General features: G+C 57.4%; 3 protein-coding genes and 1 long non-coding RNA gene across 7 annotated transcripts; 1 reads left to right on the plus strand and 3 right to left on the minus strand.

Annotated features, from left to right (window-relative positions):
• Positions 1–223: 223 nt before the first annotated feature.
• On the minus strand, positions 224–14,615 carry LRRC61 (leucine rich repeat containing 61). Of its 4 annotated transcripts, none has more exons than XM_033412663.2 (4): positions 14,455–14,615; positions 12,118–12,270; positions 11,543–11,695; positions 224–1,691 (listed from the first exon to the last, which is right to left on the minus strand). In XM_033412663.2, exon 4 carries the CDS (start codon positions 1,528–1,530, stop codon positions 754–756), a length of 777 nt encoding a protein of 258 aa, XP_033268554.1. In that variant the 5' UTR covers positions 1,531–1,691; positions 11,543–11,695; positions 12,118–12,270; positions 14,455–14,615; the 3' UTR covers positions 224–753. The 4 variants fall into 4 exon arrangements, with proteins under 4 accessions (XP_033268554.1, XP_033268553.1, XP_033268552.1 ...); XM_033412662.2 differs by lacking the exon at positions 11,543–11,695 and adding an exon at positions 12,374–12,447 and having other exon boundaries at positions 14,455–14,608; XM_033412661.2 differs by lacking the exon at positions 11,543–11,695 and adding an exon at positions 12,374–12,495 and having other exon boundaries at positions 14,455–14,603.
• Positions 4,963–11,536, minus strand: ZBED10P (Putative protein). The gene is given in 3 exon segments (XM_049714587.1): positions 4,963–5,237; positions 6,540–7,209; positions 7,212–11,536. Coding segments are annotated over 2 exon segments (780 nt in total). The 5' UTR covers positions 7,447–11,536; the 3' UTR covers positions 4,963–5,237; positions 6,540–6,664.
• A 365-nt stretch (positions 14,616–14,980) lies between the features above and the next one.
• On the plus strand, positions 14,981–15,842 carry LOC117198086 (uncharacterized). The gene is made up of 2 exons (XR_004479024.2): positions 14,981–15,042; positions 15,605–15,842. It is a non-coding gene; the product is annotated as an uncharacterized LOC117198086 (long non-coding RNA).
• A 6,777-nt stretch (positions 15,843–22,619) lies between these two features.
• On the minus strand, positions 22,620–27,936 carry ATP6V0E2 (ATPase H+ transporting V0 subunit e2). Its single transcript, XM_004283660.4, has 4 exons — positions 27,690–27,936; positions 25,867–25,914; positions 24,694–24,811; positions 22,620–24,287 (listed from the first exon to the last, which is right to left on the minus strand). The coding sequence occupies exons 1-3, from the start codon at positions 27,791–27,793 to the stop codon at positions 24,718–24,720; spliced, it is 246 nt and encodes an 81-aa protein (XP_004283708.1). The 5' UTR covers positions 27,794–27,936; the 3' UTR covers positions 22,620–24,287; positions 24,694–24,717.
• Between the last annotated feature and the right edge of the window lie 3 nt (positions 27,937–27,939).

The raw sequence follows: 27,939 nt of genomic DNA on the forward strand, positions 1-27,939 counted from the left end.
ATTCCTTCCCTCCCTCCTGAGAGCAGCGGGAGGAAAGGGCCCCAGTGCTCCAGCCTCACGGGGAGGAAGCAAAGCCCCGAGAGGGTGAGGGCGAGGGCGAGCACGATGCCTCCCATCAGAAGGACACCCAGTAAGCTGTGTGCTCCTCCTTCCCCAGGACAGGCCAGAGGCAGCAGGGACCCAGGCTCGTTTTCAGGGGCCCACACGCAATGACAGGTAGAGATGCAAATTAAAACACGAGTATTTAATGGGGATTGGCACGGGTGGGCATGGCAGTGGAAGCTTCAGGGAGACCCCAGGGGGGCACAGCACAGGGTCACTTGGACAGGCCAACCTGGAAGATGCGGCTTCCACGCTCCGAGCTCCGCCGCGTCCTCTCCCAGGACGGGCCGGGCAGGAGGCTCACCATCCTTGCCTCTCACCTTTAGCCTTAGGACCAAGCAACTTTATTCTCCTAAGCCTCAGGCTCAGGCAGCCGGGAGTGGCAGCAGCTACGGACACGAGGAGGCCGGGCCTCCTCCCAGGAGCAAGCGTAGGTGCAGAACAGCCTCACACGGTGCCAGCTGCCTGAGGAGGGTCCAAGGGAGCTGTGTCCCTGATGGATGGAGGTGTGAGAGGGAGGGGGGCTGCTCTTAGGCAAGGGGGCCCATAAGACGCCCGTGTGCAGGGCCAGTGGCCAGCATGATGAAACCATGAAGAAAAGCAGGGAGGCCACAGCGTGCCAACCCCAAGGGCCACGGCCACAGGGTGCATTCAAAAGACAAAGGAAGTGGCGCGGGCGGGGCTGAGCGCCTGCTCGGCCTGGGCCAGGCTGTCCCTGGCCTGGCGATCCAGGTCGTGGCACTCTTGCAGCGTGTCCTGGAACTGGCGGCAGGCCTCCTCCAGGATGGAGCTGCTGCGCGTGGGCCAGGACTCCCAGTAGCCGGGCTCCACCCAGGGCTGGGCCTCCACGGCTCGCGGGCCGGAGCTGGAGCTGGGGCGCAAGGAACTGTCCAGGTCCCGGCACAGCTGGTAGAAGTCACTGCCGCGCCCGCTCACGCGCTCACCGTCGATGACCTTCAGGCCGGGCAGCAGCTCTCGGACCGAGGCCCAGTAGGAGGGGCTGGCGCACAGCGGGTTGCTGAGCCTGGCCGAGGGGTCGCGGAGCCGCAGGCGCTCGAGGCCCGGCAGCGCCGCCAGACACTGCAGCTGCCCAGGGCCGGCCAGTAGGTTGCCTGCGGCGTTGAGACTCTGCAGGTTCTCGCAGGCGGCCAGGGGCTCCAGCCCCGTCAGCCGGTTGTTGGCCACGTTGAGCACGGCCAGCTGGTGCAGGGAGGCCAGCGGGCCCAGCTGGGTGAGCGCGTTGCCCGAAAGGTCCAGCCACTCGAGGCCCAAGCACTCCCCCAGGCAGCCCAGGTCCACCAGCCCCAGGCCCTGCAGCTTCAGCAGCAGGATGGACTCCAGGGCGAACTCACCCGAGCGCGCCTTGAGCAGCTGAGGGGTGACGCGCACCCCGTCGGTCTCTCCCGACTTCTCACCCCGAGGCTCCATGAGACGAAGTGGGTCCAGGTGGCTGGGGCCCCGGCAGCTCCGTCACAGTGACGCAGGTGCCACTGGTGGTCAGCGGGCTGCTCACCCCAAAGGACGCCCCGTCCACTCGGCCTGGGCTGGACGCCTGTCTCCGACACCCCCGCTCAAGGGCCAGCAGGTCCCTGAGGAGAAACAGTCAAAGAGTAAGCGGGCCTCTGAGAACCTCAGTGACCGCCCAGCCTCCACCGCCAGGGCCAGAGACCTAGACGGCCCGGCGGGACCTGAGGACAAGAGTCCAGGGCACAGGAGGGTCAAGAGCCCCTCCGAGGGAGGTGGGCCAGGCACAGGTCCTTGCCTAAGGGGGTCCTGACTCGGCCCTGGCGGTTATGGCCATGCTGGATGGGATTCAGGCCCGCCTTTACCAATTCTTCCCGTCTCCCAAATCTGCTCCGGCGACACAATCTCATTACTTTCCTTTCTCGTAACTGCTCACGATTACCTGTATTAACTCTGAGGTGTTTCCTTTTAACCATTTACACTTATTTTTGAAGAGATAACAGGTCACCATCATCGCCAATCTCGTTTCCTTCCTGGGAGACCCATGCATTGGCAAACACAAATGAGAGCACCTGGGCCTTCTTGACAATTTTTTAAAAAATCAGCAATGAATTCAAAGTGGTTTCCACGTTCCATGGGCCAACTTGTGACCTCTGGTGGCAGCTGTGGGGCCTGAGGGCTCAGCCTTCAGTCCTTGATGAGGAAACTGAGGTCGAGGGAGGGGAGGGACAGCGGAGGCACAGGGAGTAAGTGGCAGCACTGCCAGGCCCCTCACCTTTGCTCCCCGAACCTGCCTGTCAATACCAGCTCTTCACTGTGGCACCAACAGAACAGTGCCCATCGCTGCCAGCCAGATAGCATGGTTCCAGCTGCAAACACGGGCAAAGGGGGGTTGGGGAGGGGAGGCTGGGCAGTCAAGGAAGCCGTCCTGGAGGGAGGGGCAGGGTGGCACCTATGTTGGATCCAGAAAAGGGGAGGGAGGGTACTTTCTAGTCGCCAGTGGCCGTGAGGTGGCAGAAACCCAGGTGTCAGTGCAAGACAAGAGCGCGAGGCAGGAGGCCAGGGGGAGGGACGCCGGCGATGCGAGCAAGCGCAGAAGGCTCAGGGTCTAGGAGAGGAAAACAAGCAGACCTCGGCTCCAAGTGGCAGCTCCCCAACCCCACAGACTGGCCGGGCGCAGGCCGGGCTGGCTGAGGCCTGCAGAGAAACAAGGAGCCATTCACTCCTGCTGTTTGCAAAACCTGGGGCTCCAGAGCCCCCGCCAGGCCCCGAGGCTGCGTTTCCATAGCAACGCCGCTCCTCAGAACCCCTCCAAGGAAATCAGACCCAGAGCTCCTCCCGCACGCCCCAGGACGCTGGTGAGGCTGCTAACACGTCTGACCCCCACCGTCTCTGAGAAGGAGCCCTACGTCTTTCCCCAGCCCCCTCCAGTCTTCAGCAGCCCAGCTCCTCCTTCACTTCTACCAATGTTTCTGTCCAAAAGGCATGGAGGTACCCGCTAAGAAACCTGGTCACTCTGGGGAAGCACCTGCTGGGTTTGTAAGCAGCGAGCGATGCAGTCACCTCCACGTTGGTTAAACCTGCTCTGGCCCACAGGGCACCGGGCACCAGAGATGGGCCATAAAAGCACTAGCCAGATAGCCAGAGACGAGGAACCCGCCTGAGGGCGAGGAGGGAGGAGAACGTGTACCCGGAACCTGGCCATGTGACTGGAGGCCGGGCTCCTGTCTTGCACTTGGGGTGTCCTGTGGCATCGGCCTCAGGAGGCAGCGGCGAGTCCAGGATGACGGGGTCCAGGCACCGTCTGTGAGAGCGAGGCGCAACGGGCCAGCCTCGGGGGGACACCACCTCTTCCAGTATCTGCGGGCCTCTCTCCAGGGGCGCGCACATCCTCCCAGCCACTACGTTGGGGGTGAAAGCGGTCAGGGAGCCCTGGGGTACAGCCAGGGGCTGAAGTCGGGCCAACACCCACATGCTCGAGGCTGAACGGAGGGGACCGCTGAGCAGCCGGGGGTGGGGAGGACAACACGCCAGGCCTCCAGGCAAGAGCCACCAGCCCCGTGTCCAAATGCCCCGCCGCCGCCGGGGCGACGGGCTGTGGGGGAAGCGGTACCCTGAGGAACCCCGCCAGCGATGGGGATGGAGGTGGTGCGCAAAGGGAGAGAAAGAACAAGGGGGCGGGCAGAGAACGGTGTGTGCGTGCCCACGTTCTGCGGAAGAGGACAGGGGTGCGGGAAGATGGCACTGGGACTGGACATCAGGCCTCCTGTGCCCCCAAGGTCCCATCTGGCAGGAGACACGTGCCCCGCCAGCACTTGGCTCTGTGCCCTCGGCCCTGGGTCCCACGCCCTTGTCTGCAGTTAGATGAACAGCACCGCAGTCAAACCCTGATTCTCCAGCGTGTCCATGACCTCTGCTCCGCTCCTGTGCCCCACTTTACCTCAAATCTGCACACTTCAACCAGGCCGGGGCCCACACGCCTGTGCAAACCCAGCCAACGCAGAGGCCAGCAGCGGACAGCAGGCTCCGCGCAATGCGAGAACGGCTCGTCCACATGCAACGGCGTCAACGTTCCTCCAGAAAACCAGAATCACCCTGGTCCTCTTATGGAAATGAGCGAACAGAGGCACTGGCCCAACGTGTGTCTGTGAAAAGGACTCGGTCACACAGACAAGGCTATGACTGAAACAGGTAACTCCGGATCTCCGGGGGGAGGCCCATCTTCCCTTGTTCAGAGCCAGCAGTTGTGAGTCTCAGTTTACCTATGCAGGGAATGGGCCAGAAGAGGATGCCGTGAGTCGCCAGGGCAGGGCAGAGCCAAGTCTAGGGAAGAAATGGTTCAGCTCGGAGCAGCCTCAGGTGGACAGTCACCGGGCCGCTTCAGTGAACTGGGGCCCCTTCCTCCGCCCCATTCCCTCCCGACCACAACCTGGCACAGGGTCCTCGGACCCGGCACTGCTGCCACCTGGGGCCGGGGTAAGTCTCTGCCGCGGAGGCTCCTCTGTGCGTCCCTGTCTTCCACCCGCGAGAGGACAGTGGCAATCCCCCCACAAGCTGTGACAACCAAAACATCTCTAGGCGTTGCCCAATGGCCCCTGGGGGACAAAACTGCCCCCGGTTGAGAACCACCTCTCCAGAGCCCAAGCCCCCAAGCTCGGGACCGTCAAGCTTCTCATCTCCTCCCTTTCACTGCCCTCGTCTTCCTCACACCCCCCAACCCTGGTGCCTCGCCGGTTCAGGCCTCCCCTCTCCGAGAACAAGGAGAGCCGCTGAGGGGAGGCCAGAGAGCAAGGGGACAGTGCCTCTCCCAGGAGGAGCTCGAGGGGTGGCAGCACTGACCAATACACGACCCCCTGGACTGCTTTAGTTAGGGCGCATGACATCCCTGCCCCCACCTGACCTACTACACCCGAACCTGCGAGGGAGGGACAGGACGCCTCAGCTTTAAGATGCTCTCAGGTGATTCTCGTTGAAGTCTGAGACCCACGTGCAATTTAAGGAAGGGAGGCAAGGAGACAGGGAGAGGTCCAGGGCCAGGCCCTGATCTCACCACCCAAATGCACTGGATGCAGAGTCCAGACGTTAAGGGAGCGCAGCCCCAGTCCCAGCCTCTCCCCCAGGCGCGCTGGCCTCTCCTCACAGGGAGCCTGTGCAGACATGCCCTGCAGCAGCTGGGGAAAAAGACACGACCTGAGCGGTGTGGAGGTGAGACTTCACTTCCTATCGTGGTGCTCTGACCACTGAACACGATCTGTATAAAGCCTTATTCAAGAAAATGCCATGTTACACTGTTAAACTGAAAATACAGCATACTAACTAGCACAGAGGATGTGACCTCAAGGTAAAAAAGGAAATACGTCAAAGTTTTCATAGAGGCTGAGTGAAAGGATTACGGTGAATTTTTCCTGCTTCCTCACATTCTCAGTAACTTCCGAACGTCCTACAGTGAATTAGTCACAGTGACACAGGGGAAGCGAAGGGACAGGCTCCTGGGCTCAACCGCACAGCCAGGGCCAAAGTGCAAGTTAGGCCTTGGTGCCTCTGCACGCCCCCTTCCCTCTCAAAGTCCCTCTGCCAGCGGCCCAGCGGAGCTGGACTTGTGTCTTCTGGGTGTGACGAGCCCCGCCCCAAACACTCCAGCCTCACCCTTCCTTCTTTTCCCATTGATCCCACCAGAGCCTGGGCCCCATGCCCTCAGGTCCTGCACTCGACCGTAAAGGAACTCAGGCCGGTCAGTCACTGGGATACGTGCCCTTTCTTGCTTCCTCAGACTGCTTTCACTGTAGAAAGAAGAAACCCCAAGGCTTCCAGTAGTCTGGAAACAAACTACAGGCGACAACGGCCACGTGATGACTGGGCGTCCCAGATCTCCTCGATCACACGCTCGCGGGAGCTGGGCGGTGCCCTCCACCAGGGCTCTTGGGAACCCCAGGATCCACGGGCAAGCACAGACCCTAAGAAGACCGGTGTGCGTGTGGGCACCGCCCTCCATCATATTAGGGTTTCTTTCCTTTCCAGGAAGAGTGTCCACGGCTTCCCCAGGCCCTAGGTGGCTGAGGATATCCCGCACAGCGCCTGGCTGCTGAGAACACAGACCTCGAGGGCCTGCCGCCCCGACACACACGGACAAGCCACGTGTAGGGCCCCTCGCCCAGCGACACTTTCAAGGAGCACCGCGGTCCATACGCTGCGTGGTACAACTCAGAGTCACCGATGACCAGAGCCCGCCCTCCCGCCCCCGTGCTGCCGGCAGTGACTCCAGCAGTGGGCAGATGGAAGATGACATCTCCGCGAAAACGAAAATGACGATCTGTCAAGAACTGAGAAACTGTCCTCATTCCTTCCAAACAAGTTTTGGAGCCTGGCTGTCCCCGTCTAATGTCCTAGGACGCGACACTGTGCCCCCTCCCGTCATCTACGCAGACTTCCCACAGGCAGCTTCTCAGGGCATCGGAGCCTGCGGTCAGACTCACCGGCCTGCGCGCCTCGGCCAGGTCCCTGCTGGGGAAGATAAAGGGCGTGGGTGTAGCTTGGGAGATGCTCCAGGTTGGTCTTCAAGAAGAGAAGACGCTCAGCCATCTCCCCTGGGAGAGGGGAGTCATGCTCCACGATGGCGGGGCCGCCCAGGGACGCAAAGACACTTGCAGAGAAGGCGCCCGTCAGGGCGCAGGATAGATGGTGGCCAGTCTCGCCAGGTCTGGCCGGACGTCCCGCCGCTTCTGCCAGTAAGCAGGGGGTCATCCTGGGCACCCACTGTCTCGTTCTCACGCAGGTACTTCTTGCGGATGCTGCTGACCAGGTGGCTCTCCGTGGAGAGGGAAGCGCCGCCCCTCTCTGAGACCAGCAGCCCCCCGCTCTCCACCTGCTCCAGGAGGCTCCTCTCCCTCTGGCCCAGCAGCAAGGACCCAGAGGTCCCGCTTCTCTGCTCGGGCGCTTCCCGGCCCTTCCCTTCGGCCCCAGGGCTCCTGGCTCCTGCGCGGCTCAGGGGCGTCCACACGCACAGCAGTGGGGCCCTGCAGGGAAGGGGAGGGCGGCAGGAGTACTCAGACACCACGAGCTCCTTCACCTCGTACACGAGAACTTGCTTCCAATGGTTGATGTTGGCCCCCTCGGGGAGGGCAGCCTCTATCCTGCCCTTGAAGCGGGGTCCAGCAGGGTCGCCAGCACAAACTCCTCACGGTGGAAGAGCTCAGGGAGCTGGTGGTCTGTGGAGAGCTGCAGGGCCAGGCCCTCGGCCAGCCGCACGGCCGCGCCCATCTCCCCGGTGCTCCGCTCCTCAAAGCGCCCCCGAACCTGCGCCAGGAAGATGTGCAGGTAGCACAGCTGGGGCAGCACCAGGCTTAAGGCGGCCTGCGCGGCGCTCGCCTCCCGGACCTCCATCCAGAAGGGCTGCGGGAGCTTGACCAGACTGTCCGTCAGGCTCCGCAACACGGCCGACAGCGCCGCCCCTGCCTTCCCCAGCTGCCGCTTCTCCAGCCACTCCAGCAAGTGGTAGGCGGACACCCAGGGATGCGAGAGCCCCAAGAAGGGCTGGTGGGCTGGGAGGCCGCGCTGCCACTGCAGCTGGGAGGAGCTGCCGGGCTTCCGCAGAGCCTTGGAAGTGGCTGCAGATGGCCCTAGCCGTGCCCAGCATGATCTGGACACTATGTTGGTGACACAGAAGTTTCCCAGCAGGGAGTCGAGGCAGTGGGTGAAGCGAGGGGCGTGGGTGTAGCCCCCCGTCCTCACAGCCTGCTCCAGACTCGGGCAGCCGCCCGACACCAGGAAGCCCAGGCACAGAGCTGTGGCCAAGCCACAGAGGCTGAGCGGCCCCTGCAGCTCCCGCGGCCCGTCTCCGCAGCCCTGTCCAGGGGCAGGTGTCGGACCCAGGCGTGGCCTGCCTCCTCGGGCTGCCTGACGCCACCTGCCGGCCACCCGGCTGCGTCACCCCACAGTGGGCGGTGACAGCCGCGTAGTCCACATCCGCGACCCGGGCTGCCACGGAAACAGTGAGGTGGACGCGGCTGCCCTCGGCCCACTGCATCCCGACGCACCTGCTCGCCCATCGCCCCGTGCAGCAGGGGCAGGGCTTCACAGGAGATGGCGGCTGGAGACGGCAGGCGGTAGCGATGGTCCACCTGGGCCCTAAACCTCCTGAAGAGCGGGGCCAAGACAAAGGAGAGGGGCAGCGCCGGGCTGCAGGGCAACTCGGCAGCGCTCTGGCTCCAGGCCCGTGCTCGGAGCTGGCTGGGGGCACATACGCCACCTCAGTCCTCCCCAGCTGCCGTGGGTGGAAGTAGGCGGGGGAGGCCGAGCCTGTACCAGCTCGGGCCCGCCTGTCCGTCACCATCTTCCAGAGGTGAGGCACCTGGCGGCAGCATGGTGAATGCAGCTCCTCGGGGCACGGCTGGTGGCCCCCGTGGGCAGGTCCTTCTGCTTCTTTTCGGGCACCCCTCCCCGCTCCCCCCCAGGGCCGGCTGCAGCTGGCTTCCTCCCCACCTCCCGCCCGCGCTTAGTTGCCAGGTGGCAGACCAGAGCTGAAGGCTGGGACCGCCCCTTAACTCTGCCCTGTCTGATGCTGGGCGGCACAGAGTGCACGTGACACGGCAGACATTCCTGCAGTTGATGGTAAAGGAGCGTCTCACGTCAGGCACGGTCTCTGACCCAGGGTGTCCAGGGGGCCCAGGGAGTGCCCGGGAGCCCAGCCCTTGGTCTTGGCCTGCGCAGTCCTCCCCAGGAAGCAAGCGCCTCTTCTTCCGTGTCTTGAGGTGGCGCGCCTCTCCGGCCAGATCGGCTATGAGGATGTCGGCTGGCCTCGCCACTTCATCCTCGCCAGGCTGGCCTGCCTCCAGCCTGTCCGGGCTGGCTGCCTGGAGCAGCAGCAAGTCAGAGGCGACCGGACTGCAGCTGAGCTCTGGGTCCCTCGACTTCCTTCCTGCCAGCTCCCCCTCCTCTCGCCTTCCACTTGGACACGTTCTTCTCAGGCTGCACCGGGGGCTCCTGCCCCAGCACGGACTGGAGGCCACAGTGTCCGGAGTCTCCCTCTGGCTTATCCTGCCCAGCACTGGGGTGGCAATTTGCACAGGGGGCAGCCAGGCCAAGACCAGGCCTCTCCAGGGCTGGCTGCTCTCTTCTCACTGCGGACACGCAGCCCCAGGAGGCCTTCCTCCTGCTCCTCCAGGAAAGCCTGGTCAGGTGCTGGGACCCGCAGGCTGCTGCCGAGGCGCGGGCTGGTCTCTTCCCCTGCAGGGATAGGTCCCTCCCACTCCTCCTTTGGGAGCCGGGGCTTCTGATTCTCCCGGGGCCACTGCAGCCTCCTCCCCTTCGCGTACAAACTCAAGTCTGGCCTCAGCCTCTGGCAGGTGCTCCCTGGCGCCCCGGCCAAGTTCAGAAGGGGTGTTGAGAGCTCCGGTGTTGAACTTGGAGCCAGGAGAAGCCAGCGTGGCAGGTGGGGTCTTGGTTCTGATCACGGAGGAGTCAGCACACACAGGGGGCTCTTGCCCCGTGGATCCTGAGAGTGTGTGTTTCTTGTGGGGCTTTTTGACTTTTCCGACTTCTGACGCGCCTGGGAGCTTGGGGCAATGAGAAGACAGGCCCAGACTGTCCTCTGGCAAGGTGACAGAAGACAAGACAAGATCTAAGGCAAGATGAAGAGAATGGCTCTCAGCCAGCTGCCTACTCACTTCGGGGCCCACTGACGGGACAGTGAGGCCGGAGGGGAGAGAAGAGAGCAGAGGATGTAAGGCGTAGTAACCATATGAAATCAATCCCAGGACAAAACTCTCCAGACGCCACCTCCTGGGTGAAGCCTGACATTCACTCCTCCAGACCCAACGGAGCAGCCCTCGACCGGAGCCCCCAGCCCTCTGCACAGGAGTGGTTTCTGTGTCCATCTTCTTTGCCACGTTAACTCACATCTCTTTTTTCCTTCAATGTTTACCCAGAGCCTAGTAGGCACTGGCAGTCTTCCTGTGCGATGGATACAGTAGAAGGTAGGCCAGGCCCCTGTGTGCACGTGGCCCCCAGGCTGGCGGGGGGCAGATGAGAATAAAATGTCCCCCCACACACGGCAGGGAAGACAAGAGCCGAGGTGCAGGGCGTGCAGGGGCGCTGCAGTGGCGCTGCAGGGCTGGGGGACCGCGGCGGGAGGGACCTCACCAAGACGTCAGGCAGGCTTCCCGGGAAGAGCTGCGGATGCTGGCGCTGTCAGCACAGGCCACGGGGGTGCGGAGGCCAGTCTCTGTGTTCTGGGCACCCGGGCCGTGCCTGGCACCCGCAGGGCCTCACAAACAGGCAACGTCGCTCGGTAGCGGGGAGCGACGCGGCCCGAGGCTTCCCGAGCCTCTGTCAGAGCACGTGGTACGGGGCAGCTCCTGATGCCAGTGACGCAGGCCCCCAGCGCCCCCTCCCCTCGAAGCCCACTCCTCTCTGGCTGCGGCCCCTGCTGCTCCCTGAAGTGCTCCCACTGAGGCCCCAGGGACCCCCGGTGCCCCGCCTCAGCGCGCTTCTCCGCACTACAGCACCTGCCCACGCCCCCCACCTGGAATGCTGCTACCCGCAGCTACGGGACAGCACATCTCCTCAGCTTTCCTGTCACCTGCGACTCCTTTTCAGTCTCTGTTCTAGTCCCTCTTCCTCTGCCCGCCCCTTAATGGTGTTTCCTGGGCTTCCTCGTCTCCAGGCCTCGTCTCTCCTCCCACACCCTCTCCCTGACCAGGGCCACCTTCACCGGCTGAGCACCGCCAGCCCCTCTCGGCTCACGACTCCCTCGCAGGCTTCCCCTCACCTGCTCGGCCTACAGTCAACTCGAGCTCAGTACACAGGACTCCTGTTCACCCAGATGCTCAGACCGCACACCTCAGCACAGTCCTCGACTCCCTTCCCCACCCCGTTCATTCTCCTGCAGATGAGGTCAAATCCAGGGCTCTCAAAGAAAAGACACGTGAAGAAGTCAGAGGAGAAACATGCGGAAAGAAGAAAAGCAAATGAGAGGGAAGGAAAAGCCCAGTGAGCTAGGCTGTGTCTCCTTGGGAAAGAGAAGATTCAGAGTAAGATGGCGCAGATCCTGCCCCAAACAGCTGAGAGTGAGCAGCGTGCATCTCTTCAGACCAGAGCGAGATGCAGCTTAAATGAGGAGGTTTAAACCAGAACATTCTGACACTGAGTGATGGTAAACATTCAGAAGGATCACCAGGGATGGCAGGACGGCCTTTACTGGGGACGAGCCCGCTGGGCAGCTCAAGCAAGACTCAGCTGTGAACCAGGGTGGACAACGCGACACCGAGGAGCCCCTTCCAGCCACAGGGGCCTCGGAAGAACCGAGAGGCAACCACCCAAGCCCATCACTCGACGACCCAGTCAGCCACCACCAAACCAGGGGTCTGAAGCTCACGGGAGGTGACGCGGTGGAGGGGCTGGATCAAGGGGTAAATGAAGTAAAAGACACCGTCGTGGTCCAGGGGAAGGGCTCTAGATGTCAGAGCCAGAGGGGACTAACCTTCGCTCTTATCTTGACTGAAGAAACAGAAACCCAGAGCAGCAACGTGATGCTCGGTGGCAGAGCGGAGGACCAGAGCAGTCCACAGGCTTCACTGCTCCCGAGAACACAGAACACGGTACTGAAACCAGGCCTATGTCCCACCTGCTCTCACTGATGAGGGCAGAGAAAAAGAAAATACCTGTGAGTTAGGCTGCAGCCTGGGCTACACCCCAAAGCCTTCGCCTGAGGACGCACTAACTGAACCCAGGGCACCAACCCTGTTCTGTTCCCCGACCAGCCTTGTCCCACCAGCCCACCTGTACTCTGCAGATACCCTTGAGCCACTCGACCATTTAACAATACTTCGTCAAATATCTACCATGAGCCAGCACCGTGCCCTAAACATACAAACAGGATAGTCACTGCCCGGCTGGCACGTGGGGCGCAGGACGAGAAGACAACTTGGAAATGGCTATTGGCACCAGGGCAAGGCAAGCAGGGTAAGTGCTGTGGAGCCAGGCCACGGGCTGACCGAGAGGCAAATCGAGTCTATGACACGGGAGTTTCGATTCTGTCTTGGCAGGGTCGCTTACCCCAGGCTACTGCTTGAGGAACCTCATCCCGACAGTCCCTGGGGCAGGTCTGGGATCTTGGGCAATGACTGGCACCCCTTGCTCTTCACTGAAGCACATCAGGATGACAGCGGGGTGGATGCTGTGGAGAGCCAGCCTGGAGTCGACACGAATCTAAAATGTAAAATTTAAAAAGAAAATCACCCATAGACTCCAGGACTTTGATTATTAGTAAGAAGTTGTTTGTGACACTTCTCATAAGAGCTGATACACGCACCTGATACAGCAACAAGGTGGAGACTCCAGGGCTGCATCAGGTGGGACCACATGAGGCAGGCAGCAGGTGCAGCCCTGGGAAGCAGGTGGGGAGGAGGGCAGGAGCAGGTAACAGAGGTGGGACTGGAGGGGAAGGGACAGTCTGGAGAGCCATGCAGATAATACTTGGGCTGTGGTGTGGAGGAGGAGGGGATACAGAGGGACACCCCAGTCCCTGCTAAATACAGTTCAGTTACAGATATAGTGATTTTGAGGTTCTTCTGGAACAAATCTTCAGGAGTAGATGTGACAGATACAGGGTCAGGGGACAGAAGTCTGCGCTAAAGATACAGATCCGTGTAAAAGTCTCCGTAGAAACTGAGGGGAAACACCGGTGGGAGAAGAGAGTGGAGGGTGGTTGCCCAGGCAACACTGACACTGTGGGCAGGGTAGAGGATGAGCAGACTCCAAAGATGCCTGACAGGCAGAGGACAGAGACACAGAAAAACCTAAGTAATGTTAGGGAAGCCAAGGGAAGACTTTCCAGAAAGGACAGACAGGGTCCCTTCAGCAGATGAAGCAAGTGGAGCCCCGGGGCTATGCAATGAGAAGCAGGGGACGCAGGCACTTGCAATGTCAAAGGGTCACGCTTTGGGGTGGGAGGGAAAAGGCTTGGCTCTGTCTCAAAAGAGAGAAAAGGTACAGTGGGAAGAAAGGGAGGACTGATGGCAGGAGTTCCTGAGGGAGAGGGACTCAAGGCACAGGTGGGTGGGTTTATCCTTGCAGATGAGAAAGGTTTTTTATTTTTCCTGACACAGCAAAGAAGGACGGCTATGGTGGCAGGCAGGTCCTTGAGTGTGGGCACGGGGAGGGCCCAAGGCAGTTATGCCCAAGAGCCTATAGATTCCCGAGGGGTGAGCAACATGCTGGCTGAGCCTGAGACAGGAAGTGCCTCAGCACTTACACGTGTGCTGGCTCCATGGATCAGAGATTTCCTCCTCACTGCGCTCACCAGGCCTTTTCCCACACGCATGCCCAGAAGCACAGTGGTCACTTTTCTGTTTCTCCTGGGCCTGCCTCACCCCAGGGCCTCATGCAGAGCTCAGTCCACCCTGGGCATTCGATACCTATGCCAGACCTTTCTCTGAGTTTTCACTCTGCCCAGTCCTACCAGCCCCCTCTTCTCTCAGCCCCTGCACTGGGGGGGGGGGGGAGGAGGAGGTGGTTCCTGTCTATCCACCAGACCCCAGGAGACTTCAAAGCACTTGGTGAGTCTACAAGTCCTCGGCTTCTCATTCCCCCACCCGCTCACCTATGAGGAGATGGAAGATGAAGAAAAGCATGGGACCAGAGGAATGTGTGGAAGAAAAAGAGTAGTGCAAACCACTACACATTTTGGGGTTTTGTCCCACATGCAAATTTGGCTACTTTTAAACCGTAAGGGAGAGATTTCAAATAACCAAGCTTCATTAGATTTCACAATATGCAAAAGTGACATAAAATGAGATGTTTTAAACCAGCAGAACCCTTTGCTCTTTTCTGCGAGGCTGCTCTCCACAATGGATTGAGAGCACGAAGTCCAGAGCCGGTCTATGGGGGTTTAAATTCTGGCTGCTACCCACCAGCTGTGTTCGTCTGCTAGGTGCCTCGGTTTCCGAGCCTATACGACAGGGATAAAAGCATCCACCTCGATGGCTTGTGAAAGATTAATGGAGTTAATGTACGCACACAGCAGCAGTGTTTAAAGAGACTTCTTGACACAGAGTGAGTGATGGATACGAGCCGCTGTCCAGTTCTGGCCTCACCGGGTGTTTCAGGTGCGGGGCACTGGGAAAGGGAGGGAAGCTGGAAGGGGGACACCTGGGCCGCCCGACGGGCAGGGCAGGTCAGGGAAAGCCGCCTCGCCCCCAAGTCTACGTCTGTGACCACAACGCCCCCTCCCCGGCTTACCTAGGGCCAAAGGTCTGGCTGGCTAGTGGGGCTGGCGAAGCTGTGAAGCCGGCGCAGCTCCCACGGCGGCCGACCGCGCCCCCGCGGCGGGTAGTAAGCACAAGCCATCCGCCGCCCCGCTCGCTCCCACCCCCGCACCGCAGCGGGACCTACCTTGAGGCGCCAAGGGCCCTGCAGAGCTTGGTGGGCGGTCCAGGTTCCGGGGCGACCGCCGGTAGCGACACTCAGCAGGTCCTCCGCGCCCACTCCTCTCCAGCCGTCGGTACGTTCCTCCAGCAGGAAGCCAGCACCGAGTGCGCAGGCGCAGTGCGCAGGCGCAGTTTCCCAGTGCGCAGGCGCAGTTTCCCAGTGCGCAGGCGCAGGCGCAGCGGCCGGAAGCAGTGGTGTTACACCGCCTCCTCCGCCGGAAGTCGCGCGCTTTTCTCACCTGACCGGGACTCGTTCGTAGAAGTTTAACGGCGCTGGGTTTTTTTTGTTTTTTGTGGGGGTTGGGGGGGTGGGGTGGGGGGGCTTTGTTTCTTTGTTTGTGTTTAATAGTGCTAGTTTAGCTGTGTGGCCTGGGAGGAAGCACTCGCAGGCGCTCCGGGCCGACGGTGGCCTAGTCTTCCTCCTCCACTGGCGGATTCGTAAGGCCCCTTCCATCCCCGGCTCTGCACCGCAGCAGTCTGACAGCCTGAGTGCAGCCCGACCGCCCGAGCGCAGCCCGGGGTTTGTGCGCACGTGCGGACGGAAGGGACCACGGTAATGCTAGTGATCCGTGTGTCGGAGTCTCTTCCCGCCTTGAGAGCTCACCCAGCATTTCATGATACCCACCCAGGGTATCTCCTGGGGCAAATTCCCGGTGACACCGCGGAGGCCTCGCCGACAACCAGGGGTCGTCCGTGCGCGCCTCCATTGAGGTGCTCTGCCAACTCCCCAAACTGAATTATCTCGGGGCCAAAAAGGCCGCGTTTCCTGGGCTGAGCGGAGAATGCCTCTCCTCACTTGGTCCCACCTGGACACCAAAGTACCCAACTCTTGTTTCATAGGCTACCTTGAGCTTCTTTCCACCGCCAGAGTCAGACAAATCCAAGGGCCTAAGCTTGGGCACCACCGGGCCTTGGGCAGTCCTCCCTGCTCACTTTCCCAGGGCTGATCTCGGTTCTTTCCATCTCCTTCCAGCGACCCCGCTCTGGGCCCATCAACTCCAGGCTGGTGCAGTCCTCCAGCTCGAGCTAAAACTAGGACCCCTGCAATAAGAGTATATATCTTTGCCCTTTATCAAAGTGATTTTTAATCTTATTTGATTCTCTCCATGCCTCAGAGATGGAGGTATTGGTTTCTCCATTATACAGATGAGGAAACGAGACTCAGTCACACTGAGAGTTAAAGTAAGAGATGGAGGGAGCCACAGATGATTTCACAGTTGTACTGTCGCATGAGGGTCCGTATAAAATGGGCTCAGCTGGTCCTTTTGCAGTGTTAACCCAGAGGCACTCTAGAACCAAGGATGACTTGATTGCAAAACTGGGAGATACAAATAATAAAATGAGAAAACTGTTGTGAAGTGTGGGTTCAAATTATTTGCCCACTTTTAAAAACTGGGTTTGTCTTATTGTTGAATTCTTTATATTCTTTATATACTTATATTTTGTTCAGCCCTTTATATATTCAGGATACAAGTCCTTTGACAAATATGTGCGTTGCAAATATTTTTTCTTAATTTGTGGTTAGCTTTTCATTTTTTTAACGATGGTTTCAAAGAGCAGTAGAAAAGATGGGGCTGTTTTTTATCTCACCACCATCCCCTCCAAACACACCGTCTTCTTCCCTCTCTCTTCCTGGCACTAGATTCTCTAGGATTAGGCGGACTTGTAGCTAAAATACATAAAGAAATTATATAAATCAATAGGAAAAATACCCCCCCAAAAAAGATAATAGAAAAGCAATCAATATGAACAGGCACATTAGAGAATTGGAAACCCAAATGGTCAACAAACATGAAAAGAGAGTCAGGCTCACCAGTGATTATTAGGGAAATGCAAGTTAAAACAAGATACCATTTCACACACATTATCTGATTGAAAAAATAAAAAAGGCTGAATAACAGATGAAGTCCAGGAGTTCATATAATGTTAGTAGGAGTGTAAACAATCTCTTTGGAGGGCCATTGGGCAATATCTTGTGATGTTGAAAGTAAACATCACCCAGAACTCCGCTCTTTACATGGAGACATACATCCTAAGGAAGTTCCAGCACATTTGCACAGACACATCTAGGGATGCTGATTGTTTATAACGGGAAGACCTGGAGTAATGCAAGTGTCATCAACAAGGGAGTAGAAACATAACATGTATATCACCCTGGGCTAGATCTATCTGTCATAACACTGCATCAGTCAGCTATGTCACCATAATCCTGCATAATAAACACCTGAAAACCCTGACTTGGAACAACAAGCATTTATTTTTTTGCTCATTTGACTCTGCTTCTGCTGAGGTTTGGCCAGACTTGGCTCCAGGTCATTTTGGGATTAGTCTGTTCCCCATGTTTCTTCGCTGGGTAGGCTGCCCAGGGCATGCATTTCTCATGGTGAAGGCAGAAGCGCAAGCCATCTGCTCTATGGGCGCCTGGAGCTGGAGACACCCTGGGAGCGTGTACATACAAGTCCCATCAGTCATTGGTTGAGGAGTGTGCTGATGGCAATAATTTCCTGACAGCACTTCCAGCCTTCGGCACAGGACAGGAAGACTGCTGGCAGTGGGAAGTTGGCTGGTATGCGTGGGAGTACTCAGAGCATGGGGAGATGCAGGGGACATTGACTATGGCTACTAATATACGTGTCTAGTCTATTATCAGTTTTGATCTTTGCTAATATAATAGGTACTGATGGGGCTACATTGTTGTTTCAATTTGGTTTCCTTGATTATAAATGATGAGAAGCATCTTTTCATGCTCAAAAGTCATTTCTACCGCTTCTTTGGTGATCCGTCTGCTTGACTCCTTTTCTATTTACCTACTCTGTCCTTTTTATCTTGTTGATGACCTCTGTGTCTGTCATGAGTTGTAAATTGTTTCCCGTTTGTCATTTATCTTTTTTATTTATTTTTTTTCTTTTTGCCTTGCAGAAAATCTAAATTTTAATTTAAATTTATCAAACTTTATCTTCATCACTGCTGGATTTCTTGTTTCCCCCTCTTAGTTAGATCTTCCCCATTACCAGATAATTTCTTTTCTTTTTCTTTCTTTTTTTAAGCAAAGGAGGAACAGGTTCAGAGCAGTTATTTAACTGTGACCCAAAGTCACAGTTATGCAGCAAGTTGGAGGGTCTGGATTGAAGATTTTACCCGACTCCAAAGTGCATGTATCCTATTCAGTTTATATGATTAAAAATTCAGGGGTCCAATCTGTCACAGTATCTTCGACTCAAACAACAAGCAAACAAAATGCAAACTTTAACATACTTGTTAATCACATTAGTGTACATGGTCGCCTTGCTCGCACCATAATTTTCACCCTTTCCTCCACTCTCATCACCGTAAATCATTCAGCGTAGACTCTAAGGGTTAGCAATTATGCTAACAGTTGATCAGGAGAACAGGCTGGCTTCTAAATAAAAATAAACAGTGAAAATCTGTGGTGTGGGACTAACTCCGAACACCTCAAGAAAAAAAAAATGAGCTCTTTGGGATGGTAATCCCTCCTTCACGGCTGGGCGCGAGGGAACCTCCCCACACGCTGGTCCCGAGGATTCCCAGCGGGCGCGTCCCTCCGTCCCTCCGAGCAGCCCGCGGGTTGGCGCAGACCGCGCAGGCGCGAGCCCCAAGATAATTTCTTTTTAACTCCCCTGTGTTTTCTTCTGGTACATTTATAGTTTCATTTACATTTGTTAAATCTCTGATCCAGCTGGCATTTATTTTGTTGCCGGGAGGGAGAGAGTCTCGACACTGTTCATTGCCTTTATTCATCTTTTCCTCACGGATTAGCTTTGCCATGTTTATCAATTTATTTCTGGACTCGTTTTCTTCCATTGATGTGTCTATTCATGTCCCAGCACCACTGTCTTCATTTCTGTAGCCTTTCATATTGTGACTATATAATACTTTTAAACATCTGGGAGGGCTAATGTCCCTGTAAATACTCTGCTTTTTTCAGAAATTTCCTCTTTCTTTCTTTCTTTTTCTTCCTTTCTTCTTCTTTTTTTTTCGGCCGTGCAGCGAGTCTTGCGGGATCTTTGTTCCCCAACCAGAGATCGAACCTAGGCCCTCGGCAGTGAAAGCTTGGAGTCCTAACGACTGGACCGCCAGGGAAGTCCCCATGGTTATTTCTTACATGTTTATTTTCCCTGAGAACTTCAGAATTCAGCAGATCTAGTCTAGTACCCATTCTCTCTTCTCCCCTCACTCCCCCAAAGCATTGTTTTCAACAAGAGGACACTACGTTTATAGATTACATGAAGGACATTTGACGTGAAGCACAGAAACACAGATGCATACACAGGCCCCAGGTATTTTTCATGGTGCTTACTTCCCAGGTCCTATCGCACACGTCGAAGTACCCAGGGGGCTTGCCACTTCCTTTTCCACAGGGTGGATCAGTGTGGTGTCCATGGTGGGAACAAGAAAAGATGAAGGAAGCTGAGATCCTGGCAGAACGAAGGGGGTCATCGAAGTAAAGAGTTACTACATAAAAGTCGTGTGATTTACTGATGGCATTTTTGTGACGAGGCAGGCACTTTAATCCGTTCCCTCAGCTCACAGTCAAAACCTCTACGAAGCAGGCACTGGTGCTATTATAAAACTGAGGCTCAGAAAGACGAACTTTCACTCAACTAATAATCGGGAGGAGCTGGACTTTGAACCCAGGGAGCCCAGGTCTCGATTCTCTATCTCGACCTTGAAGCTGAGCTGAGGCTGTTCGGTCAACAGCTCCTGGAAGGCTGGGCAGAAAGAAAAAAGAGAAAAATATGTTTGCCAAATCAATTGCTGCAGACCAAGGGCACGGCCGTTGCACCCAGGATCACGACGGATCAAGGCTGCAGCCTCTGCAGTAACCCTTCCCGCCTCCCGTATTCCTGCTTAGGAGACGGACAGTGGGTGGGCGCAGAGAATCATCTCCCTAATGTCTGCCGGGCTTTGTCAGGGGAAGAAAGACGGACCTTTGCAGCAGGGGGGAAGCCATGCTACAATCCCGGCCCTTAATCCTGTGGTTAGGAAGCTGAGGTGGGGCTTCTGCGGGTTTCTGAGAATATCTGTCCCAGCCCCTTTCCGGGCAGATGCCTGCAGGGTTAGCCAAAGTTCTACTGGGCTTGCGCGATGCTCCCACCGCCCCCCACCCCCGGCCGAGCCCCCCGCCCCCCGCCCCCGCCATCTGGCCTCTGCTGGACCACATGGTGCTGGGATTAGAGTCCGCTCAGGCACCCAATAATCCTCTAAAGCTTCGGTGCTTCCTTCTCCCCAGGGCATGGTCTCCAGGTCAGAAGCTCCAGGTCCTGCTGGGAATGGCTCACGGGGAACCCTGGTATTCAGGATACCAGCTTCCCTCAAGGTTCCCCAACCTCCTGTCTGGGTTGATAAACTGATTAAATTTTTATCAATCACTTGAGGGGTTGAGATTCTAGAGTAGTGATTCCCAACGTAGGGGTGGGGGAGAGGGACTTGGACCCCCAGAGAACATTTCAAAATGGCTGCAGACGTGTGACTGTCAGAGCCAAGGGCAGGGACAGCGGTTCTGCTGGCATCCACTGGGCAGAGGTCAGGGGTTCTGCTCAACACCCTACAATGCACAGGACAGCCCCGCCCCCAATGGCCCCCAACAGAGAATTATCCAGCCCTAACTGTCAGCAGTGCCAAGGTAGGGAACGCCTGTCCTAACAGACGTGCGTAGCTTTGGTCCCAGCATTCTATGGGTTTGTTTGTTCCGAGTGATTCTTACGCAGGTTCGTTACACGGAGTGTGGGCTGAATTAGCATAGACTTTGGTCACCTGCCCTCACCCTTCTGGGTCCAAGTCAAGTAAAACTGTGGTGGCTGCCAAGTGACTTCATTCCTGGAAACCCCAAGGTTTTTAAACAGACGTCACGTCCAGCACATGGCCAACCCCACTTTATTTCTCTGCTCCTCGCATTTCCAATGTTATCAACGAACCGACTTCTGTACAAAGCAACCCAAAGGCCCTCATCAAGGGCCCTGCTTTAGGTGCTTTATCAGGGAGGGGTGACCCTGTGGTCTGCAGTAACAGCCATTTCTGTATGGAACTTTTCCTCTCCATTGAGAATCTGGGCTGACGGGTGTCCCTATTATAGGCTGGAATGTACCAGATCTCAGGTTGCTGAGGTGGGAAAAAGTCGCGGACGATTGCTGGGAAGCTTGGCCTCAGAGCAGCATCCAGTTGGCAAAAGGCTCCTTAGTTCTTGCCCTTTGGATTCCCCGAGCAATACCTGGCACCTTGCTGTTGTCATTACACATCCTTCAAGGAGGTTTCATCCAGGCTCTGGTACCACCTGGAAAATCATCCCTGTTCCCAATAAGGGCCACGCTCTAAGGCCACAACCTCTCACATCAGTGCAGGGCGTTGCACTCCCAGTGGCAGCACAACCTGGTCTGGAGGTCTCCGTCCCTTGGGCGGCACTGCCCTCTGTCGGCCACCTTCTGTACGTGCAGCTGAGCTAACCTCACCTGCCTTGTCTTCTCCACAGGCTTGTCCGGTCAGTCCCAGGAGGGCCTCCCAGGCTGCTTCCCGCTCTGCCACTAGGGTTGGTGCAGGGGTATCCCACCCCCAGCCACTACCCATCTTCAGGGATCTTGTGCTACTTGTAGTTGCTCTGATCATCTATGTCAGAGGCTGACATTTACTGATGTGCCTCCCACTTGGCAGGGGAAGGGGGGTGGGAGATACTTCTTGCCTGAAACAAACGAGTCCGTCCACACCAGGCACTAAGAGACTTGTCCAGCCAGGCCTGGCTTCGGACCGCCTAAGGCCGTAACCCAGGGACGACCTGGCCCCATCCAGTTCCTGTCTGACCAAGCTCTGGGCTGTCAGAAGAATTTACTGTTTGTTCTAGCCAATACCTGACCATAGGCCTCTGGCGCCTAGCCCCCCTACCCTTTCTGAGAGCATTCACGACCGTGAATCTTTCCTCTGTCCCTCTGGGATGCAGATGTACCTCCTGCAACCCAGGAGTGGCTCCCGAGGACCCTCCCTCTGAGATGAAATCAGGAAGGCTCGGGCCTCTGTCCCCCAGTCTCTGTGGCCTACTCACACTTATGCCAACCCATCCTTTGTGGCTTTTCACTCTCCTGGCTCTACTTGGCCCCGCTCACCCCTCCCCTCCGCTCTCGTTCTCCTGTTAAAGTGCCCAGTCACCCTGCAGGGGCACGGACCCCACGGAGCTCACATTTCCCTACTGTCAGTCGTTTCGGAATAAAACCTGATCTCCCCTCTGTAACTAATGTCTGGTTGTGTTCATTTCTGACAAGACCTGCTCACCCTGCAGTCCCCCTCGGAGTGGGGTGAGAGCTTTGAGATCAGCGCCATCCACGCAAAGCGGGTGGGCACGGATCCTGGGAGGGCGTCCCAAGCTCCCCCTCCCTGAACGGCTGCACAGGCAGAAAGGGAGGACGGCAAGATAGTGTGCTGGGAGGGGGTGTGCCAGCCCTGAGTTGCAGAAGCTGCCCAGAGAGCAGGGGGCGCGCCCCAGGACCCGGGGAACAGAGGTCGCCACGAGTGGTTCCATGAGAACTCAGGGACAGACATACACTGCACGTCTTCAGGCCACATCTTCCTCCTGAAGACCAAACCCACGTATCCTACCACTAGCTGGGCGTCTCCATGGAGATACCCCGGACACAACCAGCTCACCAGGACACACAGGAAACCCCAGGTCATCACGTGCCCTCTGTGGCCTGTCACTGAGAGGTTCCAGCTGCCAGGTACTGGGCACCGCATTTGCCCACTGTTCACCACAGGGTCCACCCCGCCTCCCCCCTCCCCCCACGGTCAAGGCGCTGGCCCCCTTCAGCTCCTAACTAGACCTTCCATTCGCCCACTCGTCCCCATTCTCACCACCAATCTCATCTGAGGCCCATTATGCACCCTGTAGAGATCATCCTGGAAACCAAGTTGGGTCACGTCACACCCCTGCTTCATCCTTCTGTGGCTCTGCATTCTCTCTGGATGCACTCCTCAGGGCTCAGGGTCTCTCCTCCAAGCACCTTCCAGCCCCAGGAGCTCTCCCCTCGGCTTACTCCATCCCCCTGCCCCAGGCAGGAAGCTGATCCCCGCCCAGGCCAAGCACCCGGGTATGTAGGGGTATTAGGAACATGCAGGCCACGCTCTGTGGAATGTTGGGGACCGGCTTTATTGCAGAGCCCCGGGACCCATGCACTCTGTAATCTGGGGCACAGATGGGTGGTGGGGCAAAGTTCCACTTGAACGAGTCCTCCGTCTTCCTCTTCCTGCCCGGCCTGGTTCTGGGCAAAATCCAGGACAGCAGGATTCTCGTTCAGGTCTCAGGAAAATGTAGTTTCAGTGTCCACATCCCAGAGGTGCAGCTCCAAGCAGCTGCCAGTCCCTTTCCTGGGCCCCCAATCCACCCACCGAGGGAATGGGAATCAGGTGGGCAGGGGAGCGGCAGCCAGCAAACTTGGCCAGGACTTTGCCACCAAACAGGAATTTCCTCACCACTCATTAGTCACTAGACACGGGTCATGCTTCTAGCCGCCAATCGAGACTCAACAGCCCCACTCCAGGGGGACCACAGAGGTCAGCACAGGAAGGGAGTTGGAAAGGGGGTGGGTGGGATGTTCAAGGGAGGCCCCGATCTGAGCAACAGGCCAAGCCCAGAACCAAGAAATCCAGGTGAGACATACCACGTTCTACCACCGCTCCAAAAACGATGCCTACTAAACAGAATGCCAATCAACTCAACCATCAATAAATACAAGAGACTGGCTTCTTCCCCAGGGAGGCAACGTGGCGCAGCAGAGGGGGGGGGGCTCCAATTAGCTCCGGGACTGCGGGCAAGTGTCTGAAGTCTCCACCCCAACTCTCCAGGCGTTACCAGGCCAGGGGCTCCCCGGCCCGGCAGCATCTCAGCAGAGCCCAGCCCACACCTCGCCCACACCTGTCCCTCTGCGCCCTCCCTCGCTCCAGGTGACCTACGTGCTGCTGTGAGGGGCTCCGAGATCCACCCTCACCACCGCCAGAACCTGGGCCCGGCCTCAGCAGGAGCTGCCTCCAGTTTCTTCAGCTCCTGCTGTGCTCAGGCTGCGCCTCTGGGAAGGGAGGGAGGTGATCCAGGTGGGGAGGAAGGGGGAAGAGGATATTCTGAGGAGATCCCACTTCCTGAGCAAGCCAACGTAAGTGACTTCGTGACTGTAAAGGACGCTAAACATACCTGTTCCAACCTTGATCCAAATTACTGTGACGCTTTGGATCGTGATGTTTTGTGGGACTGTTTTTCTACTTCGTCAACAATTCCAGAAATTTCACATCGAAACGTGTCAAAAATTAAAGGAGAACTCCAAGAAAGGCCTTTGCCACACCTGACCGAGCCCCTCCATCTCACAGGTGAGGAGGCCAACACAGGCAGACGCTTCCTGGGGTCACACAGGAGGACGGTGGCAGGGCTCTGCCTCTTCCCCCAGGGCTTCCTCCCCGGCCCGGCCCACCTGAGCTCAGAGCATCCTGGGCTGAACGGCCTCCTCCCCAGGACAAGCAGCCTTCTCTGGCTGCCCCACTGGGTAAAAGGCGCAGCCCCACCCTTGTCAGCTCCTGGCCTGGACCTACTCGGGAGCGGGCAGTGGGAACTTGAGGGCTGGACATCTGCTCCGGCCTGGCTCTGAGCTCGGGGCTTCCTGAGGCCCAGACTGGCTGGGGAGCGTGGTACTTTCCAGAACCAGGCAGGCCTTGGGGGAGGGAGCACGGAGGGACTGGGACACAGTTGTAGGGGTGACAAAAGGGTCATCAGGGACAGCGGAGCCAAGGTCATCCAGAGAGCTGGGGCACCTGAAAAGCACATCACAGAACAAGTCACGGCCTCGCTGTGGAGACCCTTCTCCCCCAGCCCCGCCCTGGAAAGCCTGTGCCCGTCACCCAGCTCACCTCAGACCGCTCCCTGCCCCCACCCTCCCCTCACTCAGAACAGATTCTGCAGCCGGCCACCTCCTCTGGGGCCTGCAAACCCGCAAACAAGGCTGGGCCCACATGCTCCCCCGCAGGACCCCAAGTCTTCCGCCCGTCCCTGCCGCCCAGCGCACCACTGGGCAGGAAGGGAGCAGGCGCTCAGCATTCTTTTTTTTTTTCTTAATAAATGAATGCCTGAATCCACACGCAAAGTCTTACAACCCTGCCTGACCTTGTCCTCCCCCCGCCCCGGGCCCTTCCCCACCCCTGCCCGTCCGCCCAGCAGTACCTGGGGCCGAGGAGGCGGCAGTGGTCACTCCCACAGGAAGTGCACATACCAGATGGTCTCATTCTTCAGCTGGGGCCCGAACAGGGGGTTCAGCTGAGCCAGGATGGCGATGAGCCAGCTGCCAGGGACAGCACAGTGAGGGTGAGCCCAGACACAAGGAACTCTGCCGTGCACACCTCACACCACGCCTTTGATCACATGACCGACCCAGCAGCAGGGTCTGGGTTCTGGAGGGAAGGGTCTCATGGAGCCACCCACACTGCGGCCGGCACGGGGGCTCAGTCTGGGGCGTGTGGGTTTGGGTTTAGGTTTGGTTTGATCTGATGTTTTGTAGATTTATAAGATCCCTGCGCTGGGGCTGGACCCTGGGATTAGCGAAGAGGTAAGACGGCCTCCAGGGGCACAAAGGGAAGCCATACCGGCTTAACTGAGCATGAGAGAGGCCTCCCTCAAAACCAGAGCTTGGATTTATTCCTCAGTTTGGCAGCCAGGGTGATTTAACACGGAGCAACCTAACATAGGAGGATTGGGGAGGGATAGCGGAGTGCCTTTTTTGTAAAAGGGGAGGGGCTACCATGAACGGCAGTTTTAGAAAGAGAACCTCTAGACGTGAAGGACCTGGAAATTGATTCCCTCACACTGTCCAGGCACTCGCATCTCTTGGAACGTTTTCTATATCCCAGGGACCTTTTCCAAGTTTAAAGACTACTGCTCATCCAGTGGTTCTAAACTGGCTGCATCACAATCACCCAGGGGCATTAAAAATAAGGATTCCCAAGTGCAGATCATGAGAACTGTGATTTAGTGGGTCCAGGGTGGAGCCCTAAAAGCTGTGTTTTTACAATCTCTCCAGGTGATTCTGATGTCCCATCAGGTACAAAAGGCACTGAGCTGGCCCAACTCACTCATTTTGTGGATGAGAAAACTGTAGCCTATGAACATGACAGAGCTTGTCCAGGTGCTACATTCAGAACCAGAACCCAGAGTTCATGACTTCCAGCCCATCGCTCTCTTTGCCTCTCCAACTGCCTCCTCTTCTGTGCTTTACAGCCTCAGCCTTTCAAGAGCTGAATGTGCCAGTACCAGGACAGAGGGGAGAGCAGGGCTGGGAAAGGAGGAAAGAAGGGGGCACAAAGGCCCCAGCTGACTTCGAGCTGGGAGAGCAGTACTTACAAGAGGTAACAGCAGACAGCGGTGGCCACCAGCATGGTGATGGTCACTCTGCAATGGAAGAGGACGTCAGGTCAGGACGGATGGAAGCATTGCCCCCAGGAGGCCTGGCCGAGGCCAGAGAAAGAGCTCCTAGTGCCAGCCCCTTTCCCGTCTGATGCCACCTGAACACAGGGAGGCTGAGTTCTACTCAGGGTAAGAATTACTAGATGGAAAATAAAAACGCCAAGTGTCACCTCTTGGGGACGCCAACCTTGATCACATCCAAGTTACATTATGCATCTTTCCCTTCACCTATCTGCCTTCTCAATCCCACTGTTTCTCCATCTTAATGCAAACATGTTGGGAAAAGACACTGCACAGAGCTGCACTTGCAGCCACCCACCATGGAGTGGCCTCTGGAATCCAAAGTTCATCGGGCAAAGGGAAGGAAGACAGGAGACCAGAAGACAGGGCAGGAGGCAAGGAGACCGTGAGCCATCTCTGAGGCACAATGGGCAGTTATAATGACAATAGCAACTGGCTACCTTGAATCTGCTCAAATGCTGGAGACAGAGGCTTTAAATGCAGGAGGAAAACTTCAGAAGGAAGAACTCACCAAGGTCTGCAAGGGAGGCGAGGCACTAAAATGGTTTACAAAGTGAGGCCATGGGACCTCAGCCCTGCAGGTCCTTTTTTTTGCCACTCCGCGCGGCATGCAGGATCTTAGTCCCCCAACCAGGGATCGAACCCGTGCCCCCTGCAATGGAAGCCTGGAGTACTAACCACTGGACCACCAGGGAAGTCCCTAGCCCTGCAGATTTTTAAGAACAGAGGCAACACCCAAATGCAGCCTCCAGCCAAAGCTAAATCTAACCCAAACCAGGCCCTAGGACCTCTGATCTAAAGTACTTTAAGTTGGTGCCAGAGCAATTAGCATTTGATCCATTCTTTCAACATTACCAAGCGCCGTGGGCCAGTCCTGTACTGGGCAATGGCGTCTACAGTGGTGAACAGGACAATCTTCCACCTCGAGGAACTTGTAATCAAGGGGAGAGAGTGCTTTACAGCTGAAGATGGTATGAAGCAGAAACTGGTAAATGGTGCAAGAGGTAGAGAAACCTGCTAGGGGACCTTCAAAAAATAATGATACTGGGCTTCCCTGGTGGCACAGTGGTTGAGAGTCCGCCTGCCGATGCAGGGAACACGGGTTCGTGCCCCGGTCCTGGAAGATCCCGCATGCCGCGGAGCAGCTGGGCCCGTGAGCCATGGCCTCTGAGCCTGCGCGTCCGGAGCCTGTGCTCCGCAACGGGAGAGGCCACAGCGGTGAGAGGCCCGCATACCACAAAAAAAAAAAAAAAATGATACTGGCTAAAAATTATTCAATACAATATGTGCCATGCACTAAGAGTCTTATATACATTATTTTGTGTAATCCTCACAGCAATCTTAAAAGGCAGATATCATCATCACCCCCAATTACCTAAGAAGAAATGAGGCTTGAAGGTGTGATAGACGCTCAAGGTCACAGCTGGGCAGGAGTGGACAAACTGCATCAGTGTCTAGCCACAGCCTTTACCTTTACAGGTTGGAGGGTGACCCGTAACTGTCTCCACCTTTCTAAAGCACGAGCATCTCTGCCCTTTGGCCCCGACCGCCTGCCTGTTCCCTGCTGAACGCGGCCCAGCACAGACCCGAGAGGAGTGGGGCGCCGTGCGCGCGCCTGGACAATGCTCGCTGCACCGCGGGCCGCCGCAGTCGCCGCCGCCGCCCGCGCAGCCGCCGGGGGAAGGAGAGCGCGCGGCCGCGAAGGTGTCCACAGGGAGGCTGGGCCGCGCGATCCTTACCCGCGGTTGGGTCCTTTCGGCACGAACCAGGGTCCGGCGATGCCGATGAGGCCCCAGAACGTGGTGAAGATGATGACCGGGAGGGCGAAGGAGTGCGCCGTCATGGCCCGGCGCGGGATGCCCAGGCCAGGATGCGAGTCAGAATTGCAGATGCTCCGATGCGCGGAGGTCCGGCCCAGGCAGTGGGCGCCGAGTATGCGCAGCAGGACCCGGCCGCCTAAGAAAGCCCTTTCAGCGAGCCCGACCCGCG

This window comes from Orcinus orca, chromosome 9 (assembly GCF_937001465.1).
Source record: "Orcinus orca chromosome 9, mOrcOrc1.1, whole genome shotgun sequence".
NCBI classification, from domain to species: Eukaryota; Metazoa; Chordata; class Mammalia; order Artiodactyla; family Delphinidae; genus Orcinus; species Orcinus orca.